Below are 26,879 nucleotides of genomic sequence, written 5' to 3'. Positions count from 1 at the left end.
TTAATGTTTTCACTGACATCCAAAACGAAAATACGTATTATAACTTAATGACTTTCAAGGTGTCAAAATATTGTAATGTTACTATGCTGCCGATCACAATTATGAGAACGCTACGGGTCCCGGGTCCGAATCCCGGCCTGGGCGTGGATGTTTGTGAGTGTGCATTCATCAATTTCATATTGTTATCACCAATCACCATCTTCGAGAATTAGCCAAAAGTGGCAAAAAAAAAGCGAAGTCAAATACAGCAAATCAAAATCAAACAATTATGAGACTTCTTCGAAAACGCCTTCGATAACGGTATTTGCTATTCGTAACGGATATGTGTATCACTTTTTCGAAACAGACTTTTGTGGAGGAAAAGAACTGTAACGTTACAAAAGTAACGAGCACAATTATACGAGAGACCTATGTTATTCTCTCCGGAACACGGCATCGGACACGGTATTGCACATCGGAACGTCTGTATGATACCAGCTATAAATAACGTTGTTGCTTTGAAAAAAGGAGTGTAACGTTTTTTTCAGTAGTGACCTCAATTAAGTTACTGGTTAATTGTAACGTTACTATCACTTTCCACACACACTAAAGTTACTAGTCAATACGTGACGAACCTCTTTCTTACCCTGTAACGTTACTGGTTGCCGGCAATGGATGTAACGTTAAAGTGTCACGTGAAGACCTACTCCTTTAGAGATCAGTTATGGTTCGGTACCGTTATGCACACCTGTAACGTAATGTTCATATACCTGAGGTAACGTTTCTGTTCACGAAAAAAGTTATTCTGTTTCTGGTTGTAACGTAACGGAAACCGTAATTGAAAATACCGTTCCATTTCGTTACGTTACGACTCCCTGATAACAGTTGCTTTGTGAGGTACAGCAGAAGCAGGGGATTTTTCTTGGAAAACCTCTTGCACATGAGTGTAAGAATGAGTAGTTAAATACTCTTCAGCAATGCACACGCGCTGCTCCAAAGAATACGCCATGCTGAATCAAGTAAAAGAACAGGCATAGTAGAGTCGAAAGTGAGCGAAGAGAATTCAGTGTAACCAGAGGCAGACTAGGATTCTCTCAAGAGTCCAATTTCGGCACAAAATCTTGGTTTATGATTTTTCACGTAAATTTATAGCCAATACTTAAGCACATGTGCCGTGCGTCTGTTTACAATATTTCGACCTGCTAGCATTGCCATATATGTCCCAAAAATGGCACTTTTTCACTCAACCCATAAAATCGCCAATAAAAAATCCATCAAATGTTGCACATGAGCAATATTGGTCGCAAATGACAGATTGACATGGCATCAGACATCTAATTATGACCCTTCGATAATTTCTTAAGTATTTTTCTCATTCAAAAGTGCATTTCTTGAAAAATTTTAACGCTGCCTTCCGCCAGTTATTAATTTATCGAAATTTTGTGTATGGAAAAAACTGATATTAAGCATTGAAAAGAATCTCAATGGACGAGACTTTATAATGCAGAAAACCCGGTGTAAATATCTCTTACGGTTTTCATGATATACATTTTCAGAGTTTGGGTTGTGCAACTTTTGAAACACACTGTATAAGAAGCTGAGCATCACGGTATTAAAAACATCGCTAAATCATTCGAGAAAAAAGGAAATGGGGTGTTGGGGGACAGAGAGTAAGACATTATTACGGACACACTGGAATGTTCATCAAAATTTCGTACATATTGCAGCATAAGATCACAGTCGTCAGGCTGAAAGGTTTAGTCGGCGTGGCGACCGTGATTTTTCGAGCCCTGACTATGCCTTTGTATTGATCTATTACCACACGATTAATCTACGTGTGGCTAGAATACAGGATAAAGCCACGTGTGCCTCGAACACAGAATTAGCTTTGTCGTGTCGTTGGGATTCTTTACCGATCCTACATTGTATTTTCATTCACGGATACCTGGGGTCGAGATTTTTATATGTACAAAACCTTTTTAGACCGAGGGATCTATACAAATAATTTTAGAAAAAAATACCGTGCATCGCATTCACATTCTCCCTTCTGGAAACCACCAGCAACCTTACCAGACTGCAGTTGGCCGGATTCCACCTCTTCGTGGAATTTCTCTGGCCGTGACGTCAAATGTGTGTTTACATCAACCAGTATGGCCGAATTTACTTGGGAATATTCTCTGATTACGCGTTCCAGATCAATGTCCAACTGTTATTCGTTGCCATATCAGAGGTTCGTTTAGATTTTGTAAGAAAGGGATATTTCCTTGTGGAAGCGAATTTGTATTGACAGTCTGTTTTTTTTAATGATTTTGTAATGCATGTATGTCAGCGGGGATGGAGTCGTTGGGCCAGATCTCCCTCTCTCCACCACCCCTTTCGTCAATGTTTCACTCCAATGTCCCGGCTTTATCCATGTAAATTTTTTCAGCTATCTGTGCCTTGTTATTTGGTGGGTTTTACTCCAGGGATGTCACTTGGGAACGAACGTTCATAAATAAACACAGCACAACAAAATGCGCATGTCATTTCGCTCAGGCTGGAAATAATGAACATTGTTTACGCATCATGCACCATGACGACTGTGTCTACCCCTGAATATGGTTTAGTCTCTTCATCCAGTTAATCTTATCATCATTCATCCTTATCTTCGCAATTAGCCAAAACTGACAGAAACGCAAAGTAAAATGAATCATTTCATTCATTCGTGCATTCTCAAAATTCCCTGCGACGCTAGTTCCCCGGGTATGAGTCCCGGCCTGGGCATGGGTGCTCTTTGTGAGTGTCCCTTCATCATTTCATTATATCATCACTGATCCTCATCGTCGCGATTAGCCAAAAATAGAAGAAAAGCGACGCGAAGTAAAAAATCAAATTTCCCTGTGCCGAAGGAAATTTTCCTTCACGTGATAACACCGCCCTCAGCTGTGAATGTGCAACCAAGAGTTCAAATTTCCCTCTCAAAGTGAACGGCGAGCCCTGGCTGGCAGAGAGGAAAGGACGTGCTGGCCCTAGCGCTCGCCTTAGTGGGTGGAAGCAGTCACGTGATAGACGACAGACCACCCAGTGGCGGGAACTGTACCAGAATACATGTCCTTGCTGGCTGGAAGTCGCAGTCACGGCGTGCTTTATATCCGCGCAGGCCTCGATCTGTGCGCTGCCGGGGGCGTTGGTATGCAGCCAGCGTACATTTATGATGTGTTTCGTGGCCTGGCCAAGGATGTCGTAAATGCATCGCGTGGGTGCATTAACGCGAGGGTAATAATATTGTTATATTGTTTCCGTTGCACTTGGGATGCCTTTGCGACCTTGCGTTGCAGTGTTGCAATCTTCGTCACGTCTGGCACAGCCATGGACGACGCGGGAGGAAGGGGCTTGGGGGGGGGGGGTCTCACTTATCGCACCTATATTGAAGACACTCCGTGTTCTGACGTCAGTGCGATATGCATACGTGGTTCGAGTTTTAGTTCTAATGCAATATTAATATTTTGCTAAGAGAACTAAACAAGCCTAACCTAACCGCGAAGGCATACAGCACTGACGTCAGAACATCAATGTGAGTGCGATAACTTAAACCCTGAGACGAGCCAGTCAGTGAACATGGGCGTCACTAGATATTTTTTTCCAGGGGCCAGGCCATTGATAAAACTTGAATAGTAGACATAGTAACAATAATAATTAGTGCCACGGTTAAATGTTATAAATAATATTATCGTAAATTAACAAAAATAAACAAATTTTCTTCGAAATATTACTATTATTATTAATTATTGTGGAGACTTTGCTCCTCGATCCACCAAACGAGTGAATGAATATCCAGCCCAACTATTTTCAAAGGCCGCCCGCAGGATTTTTCTCGGGGGCACAGCATTGCTCAAATTGGAGGAAACGTGTAGTGATGCTTTACCCCAATGAAGAGAATTCTCATAAAGCACCCCCACCACTAGGATAATTTGCATCGACACTTAATCTACTGTCATTTACGGCACCCCTCGTTCATGTTTTTACGCTACAATTTCACCATTAGAATTATATGAAGTCTTTTCAGGTACCCCTGGCGCTCTGCGGGCGCCCTTGCTGTTTTCCATTATTTTTATTATTATTATTTTGCATTTCATATGGTTAGTGTGCTTATATTACTGTTATTATATTTTGTTATTAAATTTTGCACGTCTCGTCCAAGGAAAGACTTAAAAAAGATAGGGGAAAGGAATTTTTACTCAAAGTTTATGCTATGTTGTCTCCGACCTAAAACGATAATTTTTTGAATTTTAAAATTGTGGAATTCCTTTGATCAAATAGTAGAAAGTGACAATGTAACCTGATTCCTGTATTTTTCATTCACTTTTTTTCGATCTGATGCATTGTTTACTTTATTATTCTGTTCGAATACTAATTCGAATGAACTTTATTTCTGTTATTAACAATAAAAATAAACTTTTTGCTTTTTGTAACTTGAAATGAACGATGCCAATTGCAAGAAGTTATCGACGGACCCGTTCGGCCCCCTCCCGACCTGAGATGCAAAGCAATGAGTAAATGTAAGGATTTCGCAAACTTAAACAGTTATTCAGCAAAATAGTCCCGGAGTCCCCAAAAGTTAGATCCCAGGTTACGCACGTAGCCTCAGCAAGCCTTCCAGCGACCTTGAAATCCGAGGGCCGGGAATCTGCTTTGGCTGATGCGACCACAGAAGGCGACAATAGCTAATTAGATATTATATCACGTGTCTTTGGTTCCATAGGGAGGTTGGTCACGTGGTCAGGGAGAAAGCGCCCACTGGATGGACGTGGGAGAATGTGGGTCACTTCGCTTCGCACCTCACCTGCTTGTGACGTCACGCGCTCCACCAGTGTTGCCATCTTTCGTATGCGAATCCCCCCGTTCGTTACCTCTTTGAAATTTCGTTTAGTTTGAGATATTTTCTTACACCAACTTTGAATGCATATGGCTATAGTCGGATGTCTACATACAAGCAAACAATGGGGGTATTTTGCAGATGGCTTTTTTCTCGAAAAGTTGGCATCTAGATGTGTCAAATTGTAATGGACATTCCTCAAACATTGTATTGGCATAGAAAAGCAATGTAAAATGAACTAAATCAATCAATCCTAAAACACTGGATTTAAAACATCTACACGTACACACACACACACACACACACACTAACACACACACACACACACACACAGAGAGAGAGAGAGAGAGAGAGAGAGAGAGAATTTCTGCGTTATTTCGGGCAAATGAACACATTATAACCAGGGGGAGGCAAAACAAAAAATAATTCAGGAGCCAGCTTTTTTTTTGCCATGTAGGGGTAAGAAAACTACGTTTCCAAATAAAATGATGCTGAACGTTTTGAAATATGACCTTAAACATATAATTTATGAATTAATAAATACAGTATTGGATTAAAAGCAATCAATTCTTCGCCGGAGTGGCCTTCGTAAAGAACTTGATATCGGTAACAGTATGGATAACTATGCAGTGCTATGCTACCGATTTCAAAATTCGGCTAGCAATGGTGCAAAAAATTTTAATGGCATGTTTATTTATCTGATTTATTGCTAGACGTGATAGAGAAAACAAAAACATATATTGTACTCATTATTGAAAAAATCTGTAATGTAAGTTTCCATAAGGGATTTCGAAGTAAAAAATATTTTTTTGGAAATTGTCAAGTCACCTTGACGACAGGACGCCCCGTGTTTTTCTATCTCTCATTCGAAAATTACCTTCATATTAAATTAATCTTAATAGTATGTGTGCATGCAAATTGATTTACATCGAATTGCAATTGTACAAATAATACTAATTCTGTTTCAATAGCAACAACAAAATGTTATAGGCCTATCTATCACCTTCTCGTTTTCATCCAGTTTGAATTTTTTTAAGAATCTAAACTCGAGGAATATTGTTTTCTGCAAGAAATTACACATACATGTATTTGTAAATCAAAGTATGTCAAGGCTTTTTTTTAAATATTCTTTCAATTTAGCAATGGTGTGCTTCAAAATAATTTTAAATGTCTCAGAACATCCATTGAGTGGACGCTACTGTTGTGTACTCATAATGGGACTGAAATAATATTTTTTTTACGCCATGTTCAAAGCAATAATAATAATAATATCTGTAGGTTTTAAGATTTCTTTAGAACCTGTTTTAGTTTTCTTCAAATGAAACTTCCGTGTTTTAACGTACGATTTTACTGTTACTATTGGATCGGCTGGCTTGCTTACGTACAGAAAGAAGTTTTAAAACAATAGAAACAGCTTTCAAACCACACGTTTTAAAGGTTTCATTGCACATCTCAGTGTTTGAAAAAGAATACATGAATTTCATGAAAATGTCGAAGGAATAAGTATTATCCCACATTTGATGAGTAAGGTATGTATTTATAAAAATACATTATCTTAATTTGTTTCAAACACACAAGTATTCGTGTATCTTTAATATAAACACAATTTAACGACACCGATTATAATTTAAAAAGGTGAGCAAGTCTTTCAGTGGGCAAATTTCCCTTTCCCCCGAAATTCCCGTTGGTTGGCATAAAATTCCCTCGTTATAGCAACACTGGTGCCGACCACGACGGCTGCTTGAAATGTTGACACTGGCAGACTCTCCGCCGCAACCAGTCGTCATCGCTTTGGTATGCTGTGGACAGAATGGCGTTGTATTGACTGTCCCACGTTTCTGATAATTCTGCATATGGAAGTTTCACCACTGGCATACTTGCCAACTACAGCGAGAAGTCGCTAAATCTGCTGAAGCTAACCCATGGGTGGCTCCGAACCACTTCAGTTGTCAAGGGAAATTCAGGCCATGTTTAAAATAACTGTAATTTGAATTTTCTTCACAACGTGCTGATACTCGCTGGAATCGTGAGGGGATACCATTGACAAAACCGTCTGTTGAGAAATGCAATAAGTTGTAACAGTTACTTTTCTGTACATTGTGAGAGAAACTAATGGAATCCTGATTTGCTGTTTAAAAGAAATAAGTTTTTATGTATTCATATACAGGATGGCCCCTACAAAGTTGTCAGAATTTCTAACCTTTTTTTTGGGGTCATCCTGTATTTTGCTTGTAATTTTTAACCCTCTAATGCCCAGTGGGTTATATATGGAGCATGATAATTTTTCATTGCCAGAGTGCGTAGTATTTCCGTAACTGGCCACTTCAGCGGCAATATTGTATGGTTCACTCCTGTTCACATAAAGTGGCGCACTTTATAGGGTTGAACAATTGAAGAATGTGCACTTTAACTGAACAGGAATGTACCAATGCTGTGCTGCCATCTCATGACAAAAGATTCAGTTATTGAGACTGAATTGACGACGCGGAAACATGGTCAGGCTCTCAACAGTGCAACGTATTAATAAGCATATGTTCTTCATTTGGCTGTATTATATTTAGACAGCATTGTGTAGCAGAACAATAACTCAAAAACAATACTCAAAAAGTATCTAGCAGAAAAGCATATCTTATGTATAGCAGAAGAAAATAATAATGTTATTTACTTCGATGTTAATTTCTAACATTCGTTACCAATCCTCACAACCTTTTAATCGCACTATATTATGATAGTGATTATAATTTTATGAAAACGAATGTTAATTTACAATGTGATTATTTAAAAAAAGAGAAACAACTCCCTCTGCAGTTTACGAATGCAACACGTTGTACGTATCTTACGTAGAATAAAGCAACTATAACTTTGTCACACATATTTTTAATAGATTTATAGGCACACATATTTTAAATAGATTTATAGGCTTTTGCAGCCACGAAGTTATTGCGAATATTTAAACAGCAGAGGAAGGCTCACGTGAATGCTCTAGAAGGAATTCCAAGCAGATGTAATTTTTCAGTTGGAATATCATAGCAGGTTTTCGAAAACCGCATCGGTACCTATTTCTAACGTCCACCAGACTACTATAAATTTGTTTTGTCTGTATTACGCCCAGCAAATAGGCCATCCTCCTTTGGTGACGCTACTGATTGCAGGCCTGGTGGGGCATTCTAAAACAGGCCAGGCTATTTCGCATTTAACCCTTGGCACGCGGTGAGAGACTGACTGCAGGCGTGTTTAGATGCAAGGGCATTGACTGCATCGCCGACGATTGACAGGCACGCTCCAGGAAGAAGCGTAGATGTGCGTTCTGCACCGTAGCGCTGGAAGCTATTCTGGCGCGGAATTCTGAACGGGTGTGTTCCCGCAAAAATGTCAAACTGAATACCACCGCTATTCTGTGTGTGTTGTACATGGTGTCCATAAAGTTCCATTTCATTGCACGAAACTGTTTTAAATGCTCCATGTATTGTCCATTAGAATTCAGGCGTTTCCGGACCGCCTCCTGTGCTTTAGCAGAGCAGCATCGCCATCAATTTTGGCGCAGGTCTCGTGTATGTGCTCTTGTCACGCGACTTCACGATGTGGTGTTTTCTTAGAGTTCAATTTCATTTTAAATACTCGTATATGGGCTGGTATTGTAAAACTCAAATTATTTCCTATGGAGTGTGACTCGTTGATCACCCTGTAGAAGAAAAGACACAAATCCGTAATTCCTAAGTCTTTTCTGAGCCTTCCGGTGGCTTAGTGATAACGTCGTCTTGTAATCAAAATGTCCTGGGTTCTATACCCGGTGTAGCCACATAATGGATGGAATTCCATTTCAAACCGTAGTCCCAGTCAGGATTAGCCATCTGTGCATGAATGAATCCAACTAAGAGAAAGCTACACATTTTGAAATGCCACCTTAAACATCGAATTTATTAATTAATTCAAGATTAGATCAAAAGTAATTAATTCTTGCGCCGGTGTGGCCCTCCGAAATAACACACAACTTTACCGGTAACTGTGAATAAATATGCAATGCATTCTAATATATGGCCGACAATGTTCCACATCTCTGCAGATTTCAAAATTAAGCTGGCAACAGTGCAAAAAATTATAATGGGCTGTTCATTATTCTGATTTCATGATGCACGTGGTACAGAAAACACACAAACAACAAAACATATACTGTACTCGTCAGTAGCGTACGCAGGATTTCATCAAGGGGGTTGTTATTTCGAAAACTTTCTACAAATTCGCATTACCATTGTTTTATTATACTTTAATTAATAATAATAATAATTAATAATTCTTATAATTAATTAATTAATTAATTAGTTTAATTAAAATAATAACTACTAGTAATGCAGCAGCTATTTATGAAAGAAATAGAACAAAATTACATTTCTTTTGTTTCTTTGTTACAAAATAATTGTCTAGTCAACGGTTATTTGTATATGATAAGTGAGACTGTGAAGAAAATCCATAAAAACAAGCAAATATATTAAATTTATTGAAATAATCGAAATATAAAACTCATTCAAGGAGCCGCGCTGGTCTAGTCTGTCAACTTCGTGGGAGATCCAGGTTCGATTCCCGGAATTGGTTGGAATTTATCCAACCTTGTCTCCGCACCCAGCCTGATGGCAATGGGTACCTGAGAGCAACCCTAGGGGATGAAGGCTGCCGGAGCATGGTGCTGATCACATCACCTGCAAAATTGTTCGAGATCGAGAATCTTTGGGGCCCACCACACCACTACGTGTGCCTTCATGGCACGGTGCTATATGCACGGGGGAATTTACATTACCTTTACCTATGGAACTCGCCCAGGATGATGATGAAGCGCGAGAATACATGTTGCTAAATTCCACTGAGTCTATGTTTTCGTTGAAAAGTAAGTTTAAGACATTCCAACACATTTATCACTTCTAGGTGATTCACAAAGCACTTCTTCAACATTATTTAATGATGTGGATGTAGACTCAGCATCACTTGAGAGTTCACAAGGGGATGTGAAATCAGTACCGGGAAGAACGTTTGCAATAAGGACAAAGCAAGGAATTTTCACAATTCTCGCGAGAGTCACTGCGCGACTTTTTGCAAAAAATGCAAAATTGAACTTTGCGGCCGCTTAGATTGTGTTTGGAATGTTGTGTTTTTCTTCATGCTGCATGGGAATAATAATTCAAATTATTATTATTATTACTGTCGCAGATCTTTGACTGTGATAAATTAGCCATTTTTATTTTTTTTCTACAGCATTTTCCATAATATTTCAAAAGCTAACCCCCCACCCCTTGCGTACGCCATTGGTACTCGTTATAAAAAAGTAATGGAAATGTTCACAAGAAACTCGAAATATTTAAAAATATATATATTAGAACTGAATTTGAAAATTCAGACGCCATGGCGTCCTGTATTTGTCTAACCCCAAGGCTCGACCAAGCATCCTCCAGCTAACATTTTCCACTTTAGCCACTGGACGTACCACCCCACCTCTCCTAACGTCACATGTGCGTAAGATCGCCAAAAAAAAAGTCGGAACGAAGTTTATTTAAACGGTGATCTGTATAACGTGGACGTAAATCGTTGCCCCCTGGACATTCGCTTTGACGAGTACCGGGAAGAACCCCCTGGAGGTCTTTGGGCCTTGTCCAAAGAAGGCGGTCAGGAATTCTGTCTGGACGCCTTCCAAGTTCTAGCATTTCTCTGGACAAGTGAAGGAATTTCTGCGACACCCTTCACCTCCCCTCACCCCCACTTCTCCCCGCGTGCATGTGCAGTGTGCACGGAACCGGTTTTCCGCTTGTTGATAACTTCAGCTTGCAAGTCAATAAGTTACACCGTTGCCAAGTCAATATAAGCAGGGGCCAGTGTGGCCAGATCCAGACGGGAAAAAAAGGGGCCATCGGCCCACCCAATGGCCGACAGGGGTATTTGCAACACTTCCATGTTATTGGTTTGTTTGATAGATTGAATGAGTTAGGTTATTTTACGTCGCTTTTTACCCTGTGGAGGACAGTGGTTCGGATCCCACTTTAGACTGTAGGTCCAGTCCCGATTAGCCTTTCTGTGCATAAAGTGAAATTAAAACAATTCAATCAATTTATGTCGCATTTTTTCACTTTTAGCCAATCGCGACGATGAAGATAAGTGATGAAATTGATGGACACTCACAAAGAAAAAAAGGGGGGGAACCCCCATCGAACACTCACAAAGACCACTCATGCCTAGGCTGGGATTGGAACTTGGGACCCATGGTACCGTATTGCGCTTTGCTTACTATACTATCAGGGTGGTCCACTCACTGTTACTGGGTATCAAGGGAAGGGGGATTGTAAATGATATATTTTTATTATCCCAACTGAGATTAAACCCAGATAAGATGCTATGAAGAAAGAGGTGTCAGGTTCGAACCCTGGCTAGGATATGAATGTATCAATCGGTTCATCTTTGCCATTAATTTGCCGGACCCTGTGGCCGAGTGGTTAGCACATCGTGCTGCAACGCCAAGGGTCCCGGGTTTGAATCCCGCTCGGACTTGGTTGTTTGTGAATGTCCATTCATCAATTTCATCATTTCATCACTCATCCCCATCTTCGCAAATTAGCCAAGAGCCACAAAACTCGAAGTAAAATAAACTAAATGCCATTAACCTAAGAGATAGAAAAAAAGATTCACAATAACTCAAATAGAAAATTTAACCATGGTAGAAGTAGTAACCATCAGGTTACACACGGACCTTGACAATAATTCAGTGTGATGTAGTACAGCATTTTGCATACTCCAAGATTGTCACTGATTGTCCATGTAATTGCAGCATTATATTCAGGGTGTCCACAAATATACTCCATGGTATTCTAGCTCACGCCACCCTTGCTACAGGATGTTCAGGATGAATTCATAGGTAGTGGCAAAGCATAGTCACAATGTTAGGTATGTCATCAAAATTAATTTCATACCTGACATTTTTTTATAGCTATCACACAACCAAGATTTTACGATAATGATGTATTTTACACATTGTGAATTAAGTTTGTACTAAAATCGTCAACACCTTAAAAATTTAGGCAAACACATGCAAAGCAAAATATAACATTTTCTTACATGATACATATCTTACACTTTACCTTGTTTGATGATATTTCTGGCACATATCAGTTTTCAACAGTGTAAGAACAAGAATGCTAAGCCTGGTGTTGAACAGGGCGTAAAAGCCAAACATGTGCCAGAAATAGCAACACACAAGTAAGATACTTATATTACTTATAAATCATGTTAGCATAATGTGTTTATTGTGTTATCAAGCGATGTAATTTGAATAATAATCAGATTTATTTTCTTTTTCTAACACAGGAAGCATCTTTGAGGGCTTTAAAATTGTCCGGGGGAAGGTTAGATACAGCCATAGAATATCTTCATAAGCAGCAGAATGAACCTGCTAATGGACTGAGCAAGGGACCATCATCTGGTAAGCCATTTTTTCCCATTAAAATAACACTATGAAAGGAATAAAACATACCATATTATCATAAATACACAACATGATAAATGCTCATGGACATTTACTGAATCAAATGTTCATACCAAAATATTTTTAAAATGCTCAACAAAAAATGAAAATAGTTTTATCCGGTGAGTGGGAAATCATGATTCTGGATTTTATTTAGTGTTATTATAATTATTGTTACACTTTTTAGTATTAAGTCTCTCCACGGTCAAAATCTATAGGAGTATCTACAGTTACTTCTTTGTGGTTCCTGAGTTAAAATGAGGAATAAAATGGTAAGCATGTTTGTGCATTGATTGTGTATGTTCAACATTTACTGACTCGAGTTGGCAACTCTGGAGTAGTTAATAATAAGTGACTGCTGCCTTGGTGGGAAACTGCATTGATCTATTGACCCATGATCTTACCACCTAAGATTCTGTAGTTGACTAGTTAAAAAAGTGGAAGAAAATGCAAAGATGAGAAAAATAATAACAAATGATTATCCTTAGAAGCTTTTGAATTTGCCTTGCATTTGTAATCCTACGCAGAATTCTCGAAATTGTTTATTTATCGTCCTCTTTTTTTCCTTCAGCCATTATCTCTCCACACTTATGAATGAAGTCAGAGTACAGATGTAGTTGCAAGTTGACTAATTCTAAAGTCACGTTCGTATGTGTATGTACAGGTCATGGAAAATGTTCCACATCTTTTTTGCAGTGGTATTTACAATGCAATTCAGTGAAAGGTGAAACTACATTTTCAGGCTATCTCTATCAATTTTGCGTAACATTTTATAACTGTATATTTCACTGTATTTACAAAGTATGTCTCTGGCCTCTGTCATATCTCGTAAATTCTTCACAGTGGTTTTATATCCAAAAATTAGATTAAAGTTATAAATAACACTGAATACGGACACTATAAAAATTACCATGTACAGTCGATATTTCTAGGGTGAGTTGTTTTGTCACGGACTAGTAAAGTTGTCTGTACATATAATCTTGGAAATACTTTCGAGATGTCCTGAAACTTGCATATGCTAAAATCTTTCCTTTATTTTCCTTTCTTTACAGGTTTACAAGGTATTGCCACAAAATTAATCCGGAAACCAAGTTTGGAAAGGGAACTGAACCTTCGTGGAAGTCCGGCGCTTGATAGCGGTGCTGCAAGCTCCCGTTCCGATAGCCCTCGGCTCATGTCTCACCCCTTTCCATCACCATCACCTTCGTCTGAAATCTCTCACCAGCAGCTAAGTCGCCAGTACTCGCCAAGTTTCACCGAACCACCACCTCCGCCACCGCCGCGGTGCAATTCTTCCTCGCAAGGTCCGCCAACAACCCCACCCCCACCTCCTCCTCCTCATGTTGGTTCCGAGTACCGTGCTCAACAGTACCCGTATGTTCCAAGTCAAGTACCCACCAATGTACAGCAACTTCTTAAACGAATGACACCACCGACTGTAGGAACTCGTTCCCCAGGCCAAGTTATGAATATGAATTCGGGGGGCCAGAACTGCCCGACACCCCAACGAGGGACAAGTCCTGTTTCTATAAATAGTGGTGGCGGGGGTAGGCAGCCAATGATTGTTCAGAATGGGCCTCAGGTTCAACAACAGTTGACTCAGCAAATGCAAGCTTTAAGTTTATATCAAACAAACGGAACCGTAGGAAGTGAACCGCCACCTCCATATTCGCTTGTTCCATCAGCGTCTGCATCATCTAGTTCCGCTCCAAAGTTGATGACGCCTCCCCCTCCTTCATACAGTGCTTCTATCCAAAATAGACAAAGTCCTACTCAAGATTACAGGAAGAGCCCTTCGGCAGGTGTCAACATGTATCCAGGGATCCCTCACGCTGTGCCTTTACCTCCTAACACTTGTCTGTCCGGTTCGTCGTCGTCGGGTTCAACTGCAGCTTCATCTGTAACTTCGGTCACGTCAGTGGCGAGGCCCACGCCCATGCATTCCTGGGGAGCACGGCAAGCTAAGACTCAGCCTCCGATCATAATGCAATCTGTTAAAAGTACTCAAGTCCAGAAGCCTGTTCTTCAGACTGCAATAGCACCAACATCACCATCAGTCACCTCTCCGCCTCCCTCGTATGCATCGTCCATCCAGCAGAAGCAGGGACAGGTCACGCAGACGCAAGCATCTCAGCACCCCCCTCCGCCATATGCCATCACAATACAACAGAAACAGCAGATGCAGACATCACAGCAGCAACAGCAATATCCGGTTGCCTCAAGCCCAATGACATTCCCTCCCTCGCCCTCGCCAGTTACAACATCGAATTCTACAGCTTTAAACATACCCACGACAGACCCACCAAGTTACGCCACAACAATGCAAGCGCTCCAGGCTCAGAGGGGCTTGGGAACACAAGTTTCTCAAGCTGTTCATCACCATCCGCAGACCGGTCCTTTGCCGCCTCCACCTCCGTACACGTTAGCTCACTCGGTGCCTTCAACGCCTGCGACAGATGGGCAGGATAGCTCGGGTCCAACTCGAGCATCGCCTTGCAACAATATCCCCATGAGCGGAATGAATGGGTGCAACTCTGTACATACGAATCATCATACGCAGCATCCGCATCAGCAGTTGCAGCAGAAATTCTCCCCGGTTATAGCCGACACGACAAGCAGCACGTCGCGGTCAGACAGTCCAGTGTCTTCCACTTCGCAGTCCGAAATCCGTCTGATGTCTCAATCGCCAGTGAGCTTCACGTCCACGTCTCCATCGATGCATTCGGAGAACACTGTGTCGTCGAGCCCATCTTCTTTAGCTTCCACACAAAATTGTGTCTCAAATCAAAATGGTCGTGTCGGATGTTGTATGGGAAATGGTGGAGTCGGAAACCTGAACAACTGCAACGGCTTACCGACTTCAGCACCTCCTCCCCCACCTTACAAAATAAACCACCAGTCTCCGATCCCGGAAAGGAAGCATATTAGTAAAGAGAAAGAGGAGGAAAGAAGGGATTCAAAAGTACGGAACTATTCCCCTCAGGCCTTCAAATTCTACATGGAGCAGCATGTTGAAAACGTCATCAAGTCTTACCAGCAGAGACTATGCAGGAGGCGCCAGTTGGAGAACGAAATGATTAAAATTGGTCTTAGTTCCGAAGCACAGTGCGAGATGAGGAAGATGCTCTCGCGCAAGGAATCCAACTATCTCAGGCTGAAGCGGGCAAAGATGGACAAGTCGATGTTCACGAAAATAAAGACTATTGGTGTGGGTGCTTTTGGTGAAGTAGCACTAGTGAAGAAGATTGATTCGAATCATTTGTATGCAATGAAGACTCTTAGGAAATCGAACGTTCTGAAACGTAATCAAGTGGCCCATGTGAAAGCCGAGAGAGACATTTTGGCAGAAGCTGACAATGAGTGGGTCGTAAAACTGTACATTTCTTTTCAGGTAAGCTTGTATTTTTACTGTGGTTTTAAGAAGTGCACCTTTAATTTGTATTAATTGGAAGGGTTCGGGTGTAATACATGGTAAGTGACATGTCTGAGTTCATTAAGAAAAAAGGTTATTAGAAGCTATACTGTAGATAAATTGTTTTCGTGTTGTGTTTACCAATTTCATAAGGCTTCACAGAGTTCAATGCAAATTGTATGACATAGCAATTTCAATCAAAAATTAAAGGATGGCATATTTTACTTTGTAACTAAAAAATTACGAAAATGTCACCATGTTTCACACCTGAGCCCTTCAATTAATAGCCTACTGCTGTATTGCATTTTGATTGCACAGTGTGTGTTATTATTGGTCCAATTGAAAGGGACTCTTGGACAGCAACCCAGATTGGATTCCTTATGCAAATGTTTCTAGGAGAGGAACTTTTCCATCATCATCCCTGTATAAGTGGTTCCAGGCCTCACCCAGCCTCTTATCCATGAATGCAACTGGAGCAATTTTGCTGATCACATCGCCCCTACTATGGCCAAGATCGAGAATGTGCAGCCCCCAGTTTCCACACCTCGACAAGGGAAAATTTACCTTAACAATCAAAATCTAGGACAGTGACTAAGTTTTCTAAAATTAAGGTAATACCATTTAAGACTTCCCACTGATCCTACTTTTTCTGTTATCTCAGGCAACTATTATTGCATTTTATTTAATAATTTATTGAATAAAAATGAAATAAAATTTTATTATGTTTTTTGGGGAGAAATGCCTCTTCTAATGTTTTTACAATTTTATTTATCATTTTTTCACAATACTTTTTTTCAATTTTCTAAGCATTGTACAAACATTTACGTATTTAATTCTTCACGTGTTATATTCAACAAAAACCAAGAATACTATTCACAACCAATGTTTATATTTACTTTTTTATTTTGTACATGATCCAGAGTGGTAATTATCATAAAAGCATGGAAAACGAAATTTCTCGACAATTCTCATAGGGTAAAGGACAAATTTTTTGCAACAAATGAAATGCAATAAATAGTTGCTTTTGAAAATAGAGGTTTAATCAAACCCAGAACCTTCGTCTTGCGAAACTTATAATATGATACCACGTGGCCAGTTGAAAGTCCCAAAAATTTATTCGCGTCATGAGATGCACTTCAAAAGCTTCGAAACCTTGAAGCTCTTTTTCTTGGAAATGGCTGATTCGTGCTTGCTAGTACCTTGGCATATCAATACCTATAGGGTATCACCAATACATGAAGTCCTGTCCTAAACTCATTTTCCCAAGTCGTGTCCTCTCCTTGTTAATGTTCCACGTTAGAATGTTTTAAACTAGAAAGGTGGTAGATAGATGTGGAATAATTTCATATTAATATTTATAAATATCCTGAACACAATTTTAAATTGTAACAATGTTGAAGCATTGGTGTTTCGAGAATTTGTAAGCATATCAGCAGTAGTATTCAGCACCTTGGCTCTAATAAATATGTGAAAGTGGGAGCTCATGTTCATGTGTGTAATGTATATATTTTCTACTTCTTGCAGGACAAAGATAATCTATACTTTGTGATGGATTACATCCCTGGTGGGGATTTGATGTCCCTTCTTATAAAACGCGGGATTTTTGAGGAGCCCTTGGCGAGGTAAGTTACTTCAAGTTGTGTTCATGTGAAGTGTAGCTCATTGATGGTCATTGTGAAAAGCATGATAAACGTAACAAGTTAATTCACTTCTTGCAAAAGTAATGACTTTTTGTTAATTTTTGTTTGTTTACGTTAATTTAAAGCTAAACCAAAAAGAAAGTTTGAAAAGTATATTATGGTTCGCATTATCTTGGCATGAGCGGTTCTATATTTACCACTTTATCAACATTTTTCTTACAAAGACTAATTGTTTCTCACTTAAAGATGACTATGAATCATAGCAATGTGTTTAAAGAAGTATTTTTTTATGTATATTTTCTTTAGTTAGGTTTTTTGCCTAATGTGTCACAAATGGCCACATCTGGAAAGTAGATAAAATTGCTCTCTGTAGATAGTAGTAATGATAAAAAAATACATATTTTCTCATTAGGTGATGCTTTATGGTGTGGTATGAGTGCTTTAATTTTTGAATTGGTGACAGTGATTGAAACAACATAAAAATTGTATAGTGTAAGGAACATCAATGTTTTGGATTACATTGTATCTTATGTAGTTCCATGTTGTTAAAATTGTATCGTAATTTTTAAAAAACAAACCTTTCTGGGGAAATATACTTCTGTATGTGTTACATGGGTTATACATTATGTCAAACATTATGTCAACACTCCCTTTTGCTGTTGCATAACAATTTTCTCTTTAGTGTAAATCAGTTTATATTAAACCAGGACACGTTATTTCTAATTTGCATTATTATTATTTTTTTGCTCATTTGTCTTTCCTCAGTATTTTTTGCAGTTTTATTATTGCATTTTAACCTTTGGTGGCAGAAGTTACATAATATTATGCAGTAGCAGTGGACAAATACATATGAGTTAAGACTAAGAAACATGAGAATTTGTAAATTTTTATTCTCTATTTTGATCTGTACATTATATAAAATGCAAATTAAATCCTTTCTTTAATATTACCCATTTCATAAACATTTGCTGGGTGAATCTGCATTGCTAAATCTGCACAAAATTTGTCACAACTAAATCTCCTGTAATCTCAATGCTGAAAGTTGGAAATCTCCCTTAAATTCATGGCCGAAAGTTGGTCACCCTATTTTCAAGTGCAAAAAGAGATTGCGTAAGAAGGTGGATAACTGATACACAAAGCCCACATCACCGTCCCCGTGGTTTACCTGTATTTAGCATGTTTTTAGTTGAAACTTTATAGCACAAAGATGGTTAATTTCTCTTCTTCATGTTGGAAGATGGTTACAGTGTTGTAGAATTTTTTTTTTACGTTTTTGAGGACGGTGGACCTTTTTACACTGTTTCTGACTATGTTTTTAGATTATCCTTTTATCTTTTGTAATGTGTTGTGCAGGTCCTTTTACAACTTGCACTTTTAATCTTTTGCAAAGGGCTCTTTACACCCTTTTTTAAGGTTCATCTGGACCTTTTGCTGGTGCCAGCACATGTCCTCACCTTCCCAAGAAACCACTCTTGATATTCTAAAATCTGAAAAATTACACCTGCTTAGAATTCCTTCTTGAACATTCATGTGCATCTTTGTGTGGTTTATTTTCACTCTTGCCTAGATATTTTCAATAGTTTCGGAGCTACGCAAGTCTATTCAACTTTGCAAATACGTGAATGCTCTAGAAGAAATTCTAAGCAGAAGTAATTTTTCAGATCTTGAAATATCATAGCGGTTTTTCAAAAGGGGATGAAATTTCGAAAACTGCTTTGCTGGCATCAGCCAGAGGTCCAGCCAAGCTTTAAGGTATGGGTTTTATTAGAGAAGGGAATATTTCCTTGTACAGTAGACTCGCGATCAACCGAGGCTCTGAGTTAACATAGGGAGTGGTTGGAAAACATCACGCTTCATAACGCACCCCCCTGTTTGTTTATGGAGTCAAGTCACCGTCCGCGCTGCACGTGTTCGTTACATTGTCGGCGTATCCGATTGTTACGGTGGTTGTTAGGCAAATAAAATAATATGTTCACATAGCTTACATGTAGTTGTTATAATTTACGTAAGAAGACAATGCCTTTTATCATTTTTATCTTGGGTCAATATGTGTAAATGTTTTGTCACTACTAAAGATACTACATATTTTTTTTATCATTTTGTGATATGAAGGACATGAACATGATATGAACAATTACTAAGAACTTTGATGTCAATACTTTTATTGGTATGATTACAATTAAACCATTACAAGTTTTAGTAAAGTAAATATTTTCCACATCTATGCTAGGGATGGCCATTAAATCCAGATAATGGATATCCTAATAATTCGGATGTCCAGGTAGTAAAGATTGGATGAAGGATTTGCAGAAAATCCGTACAGTGAAGTATGAAAAGATGAATAAAAGAATATGTGGATAGCCCGTAAAATGGATAAATGGTAATCCTCTCCATTCGGATATCTGGACATTTCCTATATTCCAAACATCTACATAATTTGGATAATCTGGGCAATATTTGAAAACCAGATAGAAAATTATCCAATATCCGGATTTGGCCATCCCTAATCTACGCTTGACAGTTGATTATCATATTTTTACCCTTTTGTAGGTTTTACATTGCGGAGTTAACATGTGCCGTGGAGAGTGTACATAAGATGGGCTTCATTCATCGAGACATCAAGCCAGACAACATTTTGATAGACCAAGATGGCCACATAAAACTCACAGACTTCGGTCTTTGTACAGGTTTTCGGTGGACGCACAACTCAAAATACTACCAAAAAAATGGTAAATGAAGTTTGAATTTTAATTGTAAGGTAATTATTTCTCTTCCAGTTTACGGTTCTTGCAAGTACATAAACACAATTTTTAATGTAACTTTTTGGGGGAACACATGCTCCCTTCATCATACATTTATTCATATTTTGTTTAATGTTAGTTATAAAAATAGTAAATTTAACAAAAATAAAAGGAAGCAGTTATACAATAAATCTTTGTTGAAACATAACAACTGTGGCACAAGCAATTTATTTTTTTATGAATATTATTATTATTTTAAATGAAGATATTATCAGATTTTAATTATGGATCCCAAATATAAACAGGTAATTGAAAATCACCGTCCTGTCTACAAAGATTCTTGTCTTTTTTAGGATTAACTTTGAAGATGGTGGCTTATCCCACGTGTAAAAGAGATAACTCCATGTGAGTCTTATTATAGTATTTATAAAAAAAAACAAATTGATTGTTTTACAGTTAAGCTGTTATGTTTCAACAATGTAGTGTTACCGACACGTTTATTTGTATAACTGCTTTCATTTTTGTTAAATTTACTACATTGTTATAACTAACATTAATGAAACTAAAAATAATATGTCTGACGAACGGAGTGGGTGTTCTCCCAAGACATTATATCAAAGGTTGTGTTTATGTCCTTGCAAGAACCGTAAAGCAGGGTTGTTATAGGTCCAGGAATTGTAAGTAAAGAGAAGTCCGGAAGAGAAAATCATCAAGCTTAAATGGGTTCTGGACCATGAAGAAACTTTTTATCTTTAAAGTATTTCAATTGTGTTCCATAACCTTCTTTTCAGATCAATTTAAATATCCAAGTTCGGTATTGAGATGAAACAATGCTCAACTTGTTTCTCAAGAGGACTGAATGTAAATTGTTCGAGAAAAAATGTTCTGGTCCTGTTACGGAACCCAATAGAATTCATGAGTTCTTGGACCTTTCCTGTAAACTTCAAGAAAAAAATAATTGCAGCAATACATATCTAGAAGAAAAATTGTATGGTTATTCTTCCATAACTTGCTATTAATGTTTTAAATCAAAGTATTGCCATGTGACAGTCATCTAAAATTGTAGGTCTCTGAGGTGGCTCTGTCCATGGTGAGGTGTAAGCTCGTGATGTTGCCACCAGTGGACCCGACCCAGGTTTGTGTCCTACCATGGGTATGGGAATTCCTTTATGACTGTCTTTTCATCAGTTTCATGCAATCGTCATTCATTCTTGTCACTGTAGTTAGCCAAAAGTGTTACTGTATTGTCCTTGCTATTGTAAATATTGTTTGTTTATTGATTGTAATGTTTTATCAAATGAGACGTTAAACTGGGGGGAAATAGCAGTAGCAACAATCCATTAACAACGACAATAATAAAAACAAATCTAAATAGTAAACTTTGTAGCTAGAAAATAAGGAAATATTAGGAAATATCGTCACTCATGAAATCAAAAATTCATGGCTCAGCTTAATCAAAATGCATTTTACAACAGTTGGGACAGTAGTAAGAAATAAAAGGAAGGATTATTTATAAAGTGTGTCGCAAAACAAATGCAGGATTTAAATTAAGAAAAAATACATTTTATTTATGTATTAGTTGGCAAAATTAATACATTATTTGAAAGGGTAAACATCGCCATTAAATGTGTACACAAATCTACAGATGCAAATGTTTCATTAAAATCTTCTGCACTGTGCTTTTTGAAATATCCAATTGAAGTGACCAACGGCACACTAAGGTTTCAGGACACTACCACCCTTTCGCTCACAATGGCAATATTTTTGGCTGAATTGGTGGTACGAGGTCAGCCTGTTTTTTTGTTTCCCACTGATCCTGTTTGTTCAAATTTTTCAACTAGTCTTTTCACGTTTGTTACATTTGTGGCGTTTCTCCTACCGAAAGTGTTACATAATTTGCTTATATCTCAGCAAAACATTCTCCGAACTTGTAATGAATTTCAATAATGATCACTAGGCCTAGGATTTTCATGAGCATATTTTTTTGGGTAAGAGTGATGTGTTCCCTAAATATATAGAAAATCATACTATGAAGAAACTGATTAAGTTAAGGTGCTTTTTAAGGGCATATTTGGCCATTTCTGTGTGATAGAGCATATTTTGATGGATTTTTGTTTATATTCAGCATATTTTTGCATTTTCAAGAAATATACTGTCATTTTCGAAGTGGATTCATTCTTACTCCCATGTTTACTAGAGATTTTTTTTTTTTTTTGGACTGCAGCAAAATCTTGTTCATTTTTATTTGAAAATTTAGAGAAAGTATTAATTGTGCATTGCAACTCAAGGCCCATAAGGATGGCACACAAATTTAAATCTCATTAATTTAGGGACACCCTTCATATTTTGTATTGAAATGTTGGTATGTGGTGTAGCAGAAGTCATGTTCGTAGTAAGTTGCAATTGATTGAAAGAATCTGTCGTTACACCATCTCTTAAGTAGATTTTCAGTTGTGTTGCATAACAAGTGCCAAAGCCACAAATATGCTAAATCTCACTTTGAGGTAAAACCATTTTAATATTCAATGTCCTGGGGAAAAATATGGTTTTACATTTCGTTAAATATTGTCATTTGCATAATATTTACCTATGTATGACTGTTAATTAGGTCATGTAAGTTAGCATACAAATCTATCAACAAAACGTCGTCACAAACTGCTCCAGGTGAAAAAGGCAGACATGGTTTTGGCATTCGTGCAATGATGTCCCGAGCTCTACAATTCTACATTCTCTAAAATAATCTGACTTTTAGCACCCAAGAAATGAAACTGTGTGTTAAAGTCTGAACGATAAAGAACATACCCAGACTTGCTGTTTCCTGATGTGGGAGTTTCCAAGTGCAAAGAGCAATGTTGCCACATGCCTGAGTTTTGTCCAGTCATAAACGACGCCTTCTACTGTCAACACGCACACTTCACTCAGTTTTCAGCGAAAGGCAGGGAATGGAATTGCTTAGCTGCACTGTTGCTCCTAGACACAAGTTTGTCAATGCAGTATACCACAAGAATTTCCCATCACCATGGCAACTGGAACCTGATTGGTTCTTCATGTGATCCTCCCTGCCTTCTGACCCAAAGGCAAAAATAGAATTCCAAGTTTGTTCTTTGATCGCATGGACTTTAGTACATCATTTTTTAATATTTCTTTTGTTTCTGTTTCTAATTTACCGCAGTAGTGACTTAAGAAAATAACATGTTTTTCACATTCCTGCATGCATAAGAACAAAAGCAAACACATGCTTACATGTTACTTGATTCCAGGTGAGCATGGCCACCAGGATTCAATGGATCCAGCGGAAGACTGGAGCAACGAGTGTCGATGCAACCAGCTGAAGCCACTGGAACGGAGGAGGCGGCGCGAACATCAGCGATGTCTTGCGCATTCGTTAGTGGGGACACCAAACTATATTGCTCCGGAAGTGCTTCTAAGGACTGGATATACGCAGTTGTGTGACTGGTGGAGTGTGGGTGTGATATTGTATGAAATGTTAGTTGGTCAGCCCCCGTTCCTGGCAAACACGCCTGCAGAGACTCAGTACAAGGTGAATATTGGTTTTATTTTTGTTGCAGCATTGTTGTTACATTTCAATATGGTGCTCACTACGACCTTAACCCTTATCCGGGCAAGCTATTTTTGTAACGTACTGCATTGTTTTAAATGCATCTTGCCCTTCTAATGCGAGATTTTTATGTTTCATCGCTGTGGAAACAATTGTAACGTGTTGGTCGCGTACGAGAAAAAGGGGCAATGAAGCCTCGTGGGAAGCGTGCAAAAAGAGGTCCGGGATCAATTAAGGTACGCGCTTCAAATTAAGCAACAACCAACAGTTACAAGTCACTAGTTTGTTGAGGTTAATGGCCAGCGTTTATCCCGCCACCTCAGTCTCAAAAGAGAACCAATCAATAAGAGTGGGCAAAAAAGAAAAGAAAGGGATATAATCCACTATGCGCACCCCACCTAAAACCAATCAAAATGGGCTTATAAACAAAATATGTTTACAAAATATCGTGGAAAATTCACTCTGGTTTGGTTATTCACTAAAGAGTCCTGCAATACGAAAGGGCACACTAATCAATCATAAAATATATAACCAATACTACTCAATTAAATGCACCACTTCATTTCTTACCAACAGTAACCTCATTACTTCTTTTCTCGTGAAGGTTTCTAAAGAAAGAATAGGGCAGTACGCAAGGTTCAAAGACTTGAGTCAAAAATTTATTAGATTTAATCTCAAACAAGACCGATTAATATCTCAATTAACAACCAACATGAGAAACAATTTATCATGTACATACCCACTTTAACTTCCTTAAATATCATTCCAATTATAGCTTCAACAAATCGTCCATTTGATCTACAATCTGTGATTTGACATATTAAGAATATATATTACAAATCTAAATGGTAACAAGAACGTGAATGTAATTCCAATTAAATCCTTTCAATTATACACATCGTAAATCTATTAGTACACGAGATCAAATACTCACAATTGATTAACAAGTGATCCACTTTTGCCACCTTTCTCTTTCTTACAATAAATTATACAACTCTTCTATCTTTACTTTGATGCTCCCAGTACCTTAATTTAATTTGTGCCACCCTCGCGTTAATTACTTAGTGATTAAACATTCGCAATGGTGAATGGTAATTTGTCACGCGTACGCCTTGCTTAATTTTTATGTTACGTAAACGTCGCAAGTTCCATCTTTCCCTTTTTTATTGTAACGCAATAGATCTAACAACTCGTTGCTCATTAATTAGTTAAATGTGTGTTAGTTTGCGATTTTGAATAGGTTATACTTTTGTCGCCCTTTCTTTCCCTTTTTTACTTATTTAAACTTTGACTCAGTCATAATAAATGTACACGGATCTGTCACAATTCACGATTTGCACTTCGCAGAAATAAGGGGGGGGGGGGGGTTGACACTGTACATACCTCCGTTAACTGCTCAAAATGTTCCAGGGACCAATACAACTCTGCTATGGGCGATACGTCAAACGAAACCCTGGCTTCCTTCTCGTTCTGACATCAGAGCATGGGAGTAACGTCTGTAAACGTCTATCAGCTTATTCCTCAGTCACGATCCTGTATACTGGTCCGCGTTGTTGGAGACTGGACTAATCTGACAAGGCTCTGGTAATGTTCTCACTTCAGTCAAATGTCACTCCATTTACGCGTGCAAAGTTCGTCTAGAAAAATGCAGTTCTGCCGCATGTTAATTTGTAAGCGGCAAAAAGGTGTGAGAGGCGAAGGCACTTACGGTACTCGGCGTTGAATTCAGAGAGCATATCCAGTAACGTTGCGTGCAAACAAAATCAAAAAGGTAAAGTCTCGACCCGCGAGGCAACTTGCACACTTAAACATGCCTCATACTCTCTCTATCTTCCTCTCGTGACCCGAGTCACGCTGCTTGTTTCGCGAAGCTCTGTGAAGTCGGAACTGTACTGAGTTTGCCTGCTCGAGAAGCGAGCGCCGAGCAAAAGGTCAGTGGAGACCTCTAGCGGGGACTAGTATAACCAACAAAAGACAAAAGTGACGCAAGGCGTACGAAGAATGAGGAAGTGTGGCGCTTTTCCACGCGGAATTATTACGTAATATTTTTTATTACGAAAAGCGTGGGAAAAACGTCACACAATCGAGTAACATTATATTTTACCTAATCATCATTGTTATCTCCATAATTCTTGTATTCATCATCATCATCATCATCATCATAATTGCATGTTGTTGTAATTTTTGCAGAATAGTGTATGAAAGATATTAGGCCGGAAGGTAGTGTGAGGAAATTGTTTTATTTGCTCATATATTTTTTATTTTTTTATTTTAGTGTTAATTTATGTGATGTCTTATTAAATACTTTATTTTTTATAAACATTTCTTAATACATATTCAAGTAGACTTCTTTACATATCAATTGCTCACTGTGTCAGACGGACACTGCTTGCCCGTTTACGTAAATGAAATGGAAAATATTTTTTTTACACCTGACCTTCTTTATCAAACAATGTCAAATATTGTGAAATGAGAAAAAAGAGAGAAACAAAGAAATTCAAAAAATATCATGTTCACAGGAAATATCGTTTGAAGTATGTGACAAGAAATATAAGCAACAGTGTCTGATAGAACCTGGTTGCCCGGTTAAGGGTTAAAGAACCAAGATTTGAGATGATATGATATAAATGCTCGGCTGGACCTTTGCCTCCCGTCAGGGCAGCTATTTTCTAATTTTCCTTTCCTTTTGAAAAACTGCTATGATATTCCAAAATCTGAAAAATTACATCTCCTTTGAATTCCTTCTAGAACATTTGGTTTGCTTTCACTTTCACTTAGATATCAATAGTTTCGTGACTATTCAAGTCTAGTAAACTATTGATAATTTTGTAGACAACAGCGAAAGCAAACCACACGAAGATTCACATAAATGCTCGAGAAAGAATTTTAAGCAGATGTAATTTTTCAGATTTTAGAATATCATAGCGGTTCATGGTGGATGCGGTAAATGCAGTTTAAGTATTACATACCCTTAGTGAGTCTTCGAAGTTAATTCTGAAAACGAACTATCCAATTCTGCAATGTGGAAACACGGAACTTCATATACTTATCACAGTGCTTTTTCAAGAAGAGAGGAACATTTGAAAAAAACACCTGCCCTGCCATCAGCCAAAGTTCCAGCTGAGCCTAAATGAGATTGATGCATCATCTTTTTCTGACAGAACTCATCAAAGTCATAATCATGAACTTACTTAC

At 38.4% G+C, this 26,879-nt stretch overlaps 1 protein-coding gene across 2 annotated transcripts in view; it reads left to right on the top strand.

The window, feature by feature from the left end:
- Nucleotides 1–26,879, top strand: part of wts (serine/threonine-protein kinase warts) — a 90,324-nt gene that overhangs the window by 55,284 nt on the left and 8,161 nt on the right. For both annotated transcript variants that reach the window (XM_083134446.1, XM_083134447.1), the window contains exons 4-8: nt 12,176–12,290; nt 13,385–15,723; nt 17,269–17,366; nt 19,935–20,113; nt 23,386–23,666. In XM_083134446.1, the coding sequence (XP_082990572.1) occupies nt 12,176–12,290; nt 13,385–15,723; nt 17,269–17,366; nt 19,935–20,113; nt 23,386–23,666 (3,012 nt within the window). The remainder of the gene's footprint in view (nt 1–12,175; nt 12,291–13,384; nt 15,724–17,268; nt 17,367–19,934; nt 20,114–23,385; nt 23,667–26,879) is intronic.

The sequence above is a fragment of the Lepisma saccharinum genome, chromosome 13 (genome assembly GCF_977018435.1).
Source record: "Lepisma saccharinum chromosome 13, izLepSacc3.1, whole genome shotgun sequence".
Classification (NCBI taxonomy): Eukaryota; Metazoa; Arthropoda; class Insecta; order Zygentoma; family Lepismatidae; genus Lepisma; species Lepisma saccharinum.
Note: the sequence above shows the minus strand (reverse complement) of the source record. Positions and strands in the feature narration are given on the sequence as shown.